The sequence below is a fragment of the Thunnus albacares genome, chromosome 12 (genome assembly GCF_914725855.1).
Source record: "Thunnus albacares chromosome 12, fThuAlb1.1, whole genome shotgun sequence".
NCBI classification, from domain to species: domain Eukaryota; kingdom Metazoa; phylum Chordata; class Actinopteri; order Scombriformes; family Scombridae; genus Thunnus; species Thunnus albacares.
The window spans coordinates 13,752,735-13,760,572 of record NC_058117.1 but is presented as its reverse complement, the minus strand read 5'-3'; the positions used below and the strand labels follow the sequence as shown (position 1 = coordinate 13,760,572).

At 40.9% G+C, this 7,838-nt stretch overlaps 1 protein-coding gene across 3 annotated transcripts in view; it reads left to right on the top strand.

Annotated features, from left to right (window-relative positions):
• Positions 1 to 1,666: 1,666 nt before the first annotated feature.
• The window catches only part of kcnab1b (potassium voltage-gated channel subfamily A regulatory beta subunit 1b), a 36,252-nt gene continuing 30,080 nt past the window's right edge, over positions 1,667 to 7,838 (top strand). The window contains exons 1-2 of one of the 3 annotated variants that reach the window (XM_044367330.1): positions 1,667 to 1,802; positions 2,151 to 2,434. In XM_044367330.1, coding sequence (XP_044223265.1) covers positions 2,178 to 2,434 — 257 coding nt within the window. In that variant the 5' untranslated portion in view covers positions 1,667 to 1,802; positions 2,151 to 2,177. Of the gene's footprint in view, positions 1,803 to 2,150; positions 2,435 to 7,661; positions 7,741 to 7,838 lie in introns of those variants that run through there. The other 2 variants (XM_044367331.1, XM_044367332.1) reach the window with 2 other exon arrangements.

The following is a 7,838-nucleotide window of genomic DNA, read 5'->3' as shown; positions in this document are numbered from 1 at the left end:
CAGAGTTTGACACTGGAAGTACGTTTTCACATTCATCTGCTGAAAGTGTAAAGTTTCTCTGAGCTCACTGAAAAACAGATTTTAAGGGGAGGGTCTACAAGCGTGATTTGTGACATAACAACTAGTTTGGAAGCCAATCCTGGTCCAATATTCAACTTACACAAGTGTGATGTGGAACCTTGAAGCCTCCAGTGTACAAACACTGAGAATTGATTTTACAAAGAAGTAGGAGACATCTTGTGTCCAGCAGTTAAACTAAAAATGCAAGAAATGCAACACATTAAAAAAGGGCTAATCAACAATAAATATTAGACAATAGCAAAACAGTAGATGATAAAATATATAATTGAAAGTAAAAAAGAGAGACCAGTAAGAATAATACAAAAAAAGAGAAATAATAACGATGTATCAAATGACCGTATGTAATGTGACAGGCATAGCTCTCAGTGATGAACCTACAGAGAATTATCATCCGACTTTGCAGCTTTACAAAGTTTTTTAGTGAGCTTCATCTTAGTGTTTAGCTGTTCGGCTGCAACTTTACTGTTACGGTTCAGTCTCACAGCTCAGTGTCATTTTCAGCAAAATCTGTTGTTTTCAGGGAAAAGCTCTAAACCCCACTGCATACTAAACCCACTGTTCAGCACCAAACAGCAAACAGACACAGTTAGCAAACTGGCTGGTGAACATAATGGAGCATTTAGCAGCTGAAGAGCCAGATATTTTTCCTCAGGAGTTGGTAGAGAGCAAAAACAGAGCTAATGGAGAGTGAACTTTGGACTTACATTCACCAGGTGGACAGAAACACAACTCCAAATGAATGATAATGTTGCTCCATAACAGTTGGACATGTAAATAAAGAACTGTTTGCTAACAAGTTCAACATATCAGCTTAAAAATGTATAATACGATGTTGTTGTGTTCACAACTTGTTTCCACTGCCCCCAACTGGCCAAAAAAAATCTATTAATGCAGGTTAAAGACTATTTACTCTTTGCTAAACAGTGACCACTGTGGACACAAGACACTATGTGATGCTACATTACACAAATGTGTTCTTTTTTTAGTTTTGTAATAAAAACACTGAAATGCTACAATGTAGTCTAACAGTTGCCAAAATAAAGATGAGTCATAAAGTCAGTAAATTGATCAAGTTATGTCAGGTAAATAGCAACATCCATTAACAATTTGCTAACATTTGCTAACGTTAGCGACCAAAAGCTACCGGTCATACCAGTCTAAATCAGGCTGTAGCAGCAAAACCTCTGAGTGTATTGAACTGAGCGAGGGTTTGTTTTATTGCTTATGAATTCTACTATTCATTTGCAAAAGGAGGATTGTGCTATTTCTTTTTCAAAAGTTACATACTTACAACTTTTATTTCAAAAATACACAGCAAAATGCACTTTTATTACAATTCTTAACAGCCATACATGGATTAAGTTTCCTCTTCATGTGTGGAGTTCCCTCCATAAAAACACAAGTATCTGTGCATTCACAATTAATAAACATCTTGTTCAAATACTTGTGCATCTCTGTCATTATTTAATCGTTTGCTTTAAGGAAATGTTGCCAGAGCAGACTAAGTGGATCAAATTTTATTCTCAGCTGCAACTTGAATCAGCTGTGCTGCATACAACAGATGTATTTCTGACAAGTAGACAGAAATATCCCTGCATGGCTTTGTTTGGCTTTCCTCTCAGACAAGCAGGCTTCTCTCGCTGGAGCCACCAGGAGCTCAAACAAAAGCTGCCTTTGTCTTTTAACTTGTCAATCATCTAAGAATAAAGTTGACATCACAGGTATGGCACAGGGAAGTTTCCACCCTCCTCACTCCTTTGATACTGTAAATATTAGCGCGTTAATTTTATTTGTGAGTCTGTTTGCCCGGCTGCCTTGGCTTTGTGTATGCACATGTGCACTTTGTTTGATATATCTATGGAAATTGTGTCAGGGTATTGCTCTGAATCATTCTGTTGGCCCTAGAGTTGGCAAAAACTCTTCAGCAAACAAATACGGATATACTCTGTGGTCCCGCATGACCAGCATTGCATTGTACTTACATGGAGATGTTTTTAAGCCAGACTCTCTCCACAGGACGAGTAAATATATTGAAAAGGATTTGCTAACAAAAGAAACTCTCCTGTTAGCCTGTGACAGACAAGGTTGATTCAAACATGTATCTCAAGGCGGCCTGCAGTGAGATCCCCGTGTCCAGGCAGAGAGGGGGGCCGAGGCTGGATCGCTGCCCCAGTACCATTCAGCAGAGGCAGGGGGCAGGAACCAGGGTGCCCCCCTCAAGCCCCACCAGCTGTCTTCCAGGAAGCTTCGACGCCATCAGAGTTCGAGAGCAGCAAAGTTTAGAGGAGCTTCTTCATGTTCACAGCCATTTTTTCCAGGCGTCTCCCCATCCTTGTGCCAGCATGGTCTACAGGTAGGATATGTTCTGAAGAGGGGTGCATGCACTTAAAAATAAAAATCTAGCACATTCAGATTAGTGCTGTAAATTCAGACTATTATCTTATATAGTCATAGAGAGCTTGTAGATGTAGAGCTACAGTACACATGTTTTGCATTACTTGCATTTTGCATCATTTCTGGGTATTTTTCATGCCAGCTTTGCACGTCATGTTGTTTCCATATGCTGCATGTTTTTATGCAATTTTTGATCTGCTCAAGGGTTAGTCTGAGCCCAATCAGGGTAAACAGCCTCCTGTTTGTCAGTTCACTTCAAGTTGTATCATTTATAAACCACTGGAAGTTAGGATTAAAGTTTAACACTGCTCAGCGAGGTCCCTGTCCTGTTAAATACCTAATGCTTTACATCATCTCCTGATAGGGAAGGGTCCTTCTTAGCACAGCGAGACCCAGCAATAATTCCCCTCCGTAATTAGACTTGACGTGAAAGGCACATGAAGCCACCATCAGACATATTGCAATGTCTTCAGTGGCTTCGGCAGGTTTAAGTGTACTTTGGAAAGATTGAAGATTTGAATAAATAATGAAGCAAGCCTCATGTTAGAGCTGATTGTCATTGCAAAGCTGGAAGAGATCTATCAGCAATATCTGATCAGATATTTTATTAAATGGAGCATTTTCCAGACTTGCTGCGTGCTGTTTCTGAAATGTTAAAAACAGGATGGATGTGTGGCTGGGGTATTCAAGTATTTGCCAAAGTCCAATTGTCTTTCTCTGTTTCTGGATGTGCAATGTATTGTATGTTTCCAAATACTCAGTATATTTCCCAGTAGATATGATTTTGATTGATTGTGTGAAGAGTTAGAACCGCATGAGTGTATATTTGGATTGTACCTTGACTGCACATCAAAAGCATGAACTTTTAAGAGTTTTCAACATGATGATCACTTTTAAAGGAATAATTTAACATTTTGGGCTAAATATGAAACTGCAGCTGGGAGCTTAGCTTAGCATGAAGACTGGGAGCTGAGGGAAACAGCCGAACTAGCTCTGTCCAAAGTTTTAGAAAATCAACTTCTCAGTACCTCTAAACTTGATTTATTACCACATTATATTTTGTTAATTTTATCTGCACTAAAACTTCAGTGTTAATGTGTTAATTATAGCTTTGGGGGTACAAGCAGAGCATTTTTTAAATATTTTTTAATATGTTTCATATCTCTTAAAACATGTCTGGAGGGTATCTTTAATCTTTGGAGGCTAGCTTTTTCCCTCTGTTTTAAGTCCTCATGCTAAGCTAAGCTAATCACCTGCTGGCTGTAGCTTCCTCTTCTTCTCATCTAACTCTCAGCAAGAAAGTTAATAAGCATATTTCGCAAAATGTTGGGAAAAAAATGTCTTTAATAGTTACCCTTTTCAGAACGTTGGCTATGTAACCCAACTGATGATAACAAATCAATGAATTTGATTTGTGCATACACGGCTTATATCTGCATGATGCATAACACTGTAAAACTGTGCTGACCTAAGTGTTTTATTGCAAACTCAAACAAAATCCTGCCCCCAGAGCATTTAAGATGAGCTGTTACCTCTTCAGACAAAATCAGTTTCAGTAACACGTGATACCAATAGACTAAAACTCCAAAATGAGCTTACGAGCCATTTATCATGATGTCGATACTCTGCAGGTACACAAACATTTCATCAATACTGAATCTATAAACCACTGATTGCTTTACCATTAGAAATAAATGGCTGTGCATCCACTTCCCTCTATCACTCAATATCACACCGCTATGAAGCCATATGCCTGCTGGGCAGACACGTAGGCATCTGTAGAGACTGTCACAATAAAGACGTCAACATGCATCAGTGTCACTATGTGCAGTGGATTCAAACCTGCAGTAGATGAGGTTGTGGCAGAAGATGGACTGATAATAACGCTGATGGTCATAATGGTGGTGGCTGAAATGATGATGATAATGGTAATAATAGCCATGGGATGATTATGATAATGAGGTGGTGATAATAAGTAGATGACAAAATAGAAGGTTTTTGTGCTGTTGATGAAGGATGGATGTGGTAGTGGTGATGATGATGATGATGATGATGATGACAGTGACCAGGCATTTTCACATATAATATCAACTTGAGAGTTGAGCTTCTTCATCAGTATTTCATGCATGTTTTCTGGCCTGCAGTGAAATTTGTAGCGCCTAATAACTGTGACCATTATGTCTACACAGAGTCAGTACGACCCTATTAGGGCAGATTAAGAACCAATTCTTCCTCTGTGGTGTTGTACGCGCAGTGCATCACAATGACATGGGCTCCGGGTCTAATCTGCAGCACAGGGGAAAGACTGTCGACTTGGAGTGAGAGAGAGCAAGAGTGCCATGTTAAATAGTGATTTTGAGTAGAGAGAGGAGATAACAGACAGACAGAACATGTGAGCAAAAGGTCGAATGCAGAGGAAAATACATAGAGAAAGAAGTGATCGAGCAGAGAGAGTGGGACTGCAGCAGCAGTGACATCACAGACAGCTTGGAAAGGTTTTCCCCCTCATTATCTCTCATTTTCTCAACAGGAGGTTAGTGCTGATAAGGAAAACTATCTATTAGACATTGAATAGCCTTTCGAGCACAAGAATAAGATGTGGAACACACAAATCTTTTAGTCAAGCAGCAGACTGTTTACAAGGCTGTAATTATGTTACATGGAATCTGATGTTACTGAGAGGTTTATCAGTATAGGGAATAATTGTTCTCTATTTAAATGGATGCAGTATTTTGGTGAAACACAGGCAGCGCTATCAAGCTACACTGACAGATGTTCCAAACTGTAGGGAATCGAGGGTTATATTAGAGGGATTTATCAGTCTCCTCAGTGCAGTGTCATGGTTGCTCATCTATTTCAACATGTGCGCACTCACTGTATGAAGGTTTGTGTCTTAAGTTTCCGAAATCTATTATAGAGTCTTACTGGAGCAATTAAGGCAGAGCGGTTTGCCTCAGGGTAACAGTGTTATCGCCTACTGGGGATTTCAGCTGAGAGTGTGTAACAGTTCTAGTTGACGCTTTTGACTGACACACTTTTAAATGGGATCGACAGGGAGGAAGTTGTAGCCTTGGAGGTGCTGGTGACATTAGAGGGATGTTTGCAGCTTTGTCCTACCGAGCTGTTACCTCTCCACAGCAACATGATCAGGCCAAAACAAGGTTTTCGGGCAGGGAAAGAGGCTGTAGAATCTGTAGAAATGGCATAACACCAGAGATATGGCTGCTATTTTTTAGTTTTTCTAAAAGGGAGAGTGATTTTAAAAGGGCACTCCGCCAATTTTCTGTATCGAGCTTTCCTAAGTCTGTAAAAATAACCTTGATGATGTCATCAGGGTTATTTCAGCTTGGGACTTCAAATCATAGACTGTATATAAAGATGGATGTAGTGAGGTGTGACATCATCCATTGGTTTGCATTGAAGCTGGTTTGAAGCCGAGCTGCTGATTATGGTTGGCGCCGACTTTTCTGTTTGGAGCCAGGACCTTCTAACATAATGAGTGCGTGGTGTTGCCTTTCACGCTCTGGAAACATGCCCTGCTACCTCAGACCAAAGCAAATGCTTGCTTACTGGGAACACCGAGTGGTATACACTGGCGCTAATGTTAGCAACTTTAGCTAAACTGTGCTAAACAGGTATCGTAATCAAGTGACATTGAATTTTCTGAAATATTGCATGACAGCATCCTTTTAGTTTAACCTCTTAACCACAAACATGGTAGAACGGCGTATCTGGAGAAAAATCACAATCAGAATGTTTATTCTTTAAGCACAAGTTCCAAAAGTCTGAGACAGTGACAGTCGAGGAACTGAGGACAGCAGCATGTGAGCAAACTGTCAATCACAGATGTCAATCAACGCTAGAGCTGCCAAGTCTGCTGTTTTCATGTGCATTACAAGCACTTGTAAAAAGGAATAACCTCATATCAGACATTTTATCACACAACATATAGTTTCACAACATGTATAAAAATCTTACCAGTCATCCTGAGCAACCTAACTCCCCAGTTGCTCCATCCGACCCAGAAGCTTTCCTCAACGTTAAAAACAACAGGGCTCCGCTGAACTGATTTTTACACGATAAACACTATCGAATGCAATCACAAGGATATAAATAAAACTGTATTGGCCTCAAGGTTCGTAGATGTTCAATGAAGCATGAAATCCTGCATTGTCACATTACTGCTCAGTGGGGGGAGGAAAGTAAGATGCCTGCCTGAACACTGCCTGGTTTATGCTTTATTTCACTGTGCCAATTCAGCTGGTCTGTGCTCAACATCTGCTTTGAGAAGCCAGTGTCAAGGAGGTCTTTCTTGGTCCTTTTCGAGCCTGAAATGAACTACAGTCATTTTTCACAGTACATAACATGAAGTGGTGTGAGAATATGTTGTTTGTACAGGGGTCATAGACTGGAAGTGAGTGCTTGTTACATAATTACAAAGGTAACTGCAGTGTAAAGAGGGCATGCACTGTAACAGCAGACAGCATAAAGAGGCGGTAGCAAAAAAAAAAGCCTCCTAAGTCGTCCACAGTGAAGTGAAGCGTGCCTATGACGTTCAAATGTAGGTTACTGTAATCAACCACAATATACCACCATAACATCCTGCCTGAGGCGTTTTTCAGTAAATAAATGAACACACACATATCAACTCACATCACCTCAGCTCAGATCTCTGGATTTCCATTCAGACTGTACCTTCATCTCTCTTCCTCTCTCTCTCTCTCTCTCTCTCTCTCTCTCTCTGAGTGTGTGGCACTATAGTGAAAAACACTGCAGTTCTTTCAGCCAGTCAGTCAGAGCCAGTAGCCTATACACACTGTCTCTCTCCCTCATTCAGCGCCTGGCTCCCTCTCCACGCTCAACACGCGCTGCTCCTCGCCTCCTCACTGCATCTGTCCTCTTTTCTCTGAAGTGAGGTGCACCATGCATCCTCCTTTTTCCTCCTCTTCGCTTGTCCATTACCATTCCAGAGTCCCTTTATTAAACAGAGCATTATTGCTGCACAGCCGGGGACCATAAAAGCTGTGTTACTTGCTAGAGGACTTTGGAGACGGGACAAGGCTGGTTGCTGGGTCTGAGGACAGCTGCTGGAAACACTGCTGCTGCTGCTGCTGCTGCTTCTGTTGGGATGTGGATCTTTCTGGGACCTCTGCTTGCTGTGTAACATCGCTTGTCTCATCTCAAAGTTGCAGGAGAGCACACGTCAATCAAGAATCTCATCTTGCCTCATCTTCTTTCAAATGGACCACTGACAACTCACTGTGTGTAAGAACACTTCGACCAGTAAAGATTTGGCTTCAGTGTATGTATTATGAGTGTGTTGTAAGTGGATGCAAATCCAGCTGTACAACAGAGAAGATTTG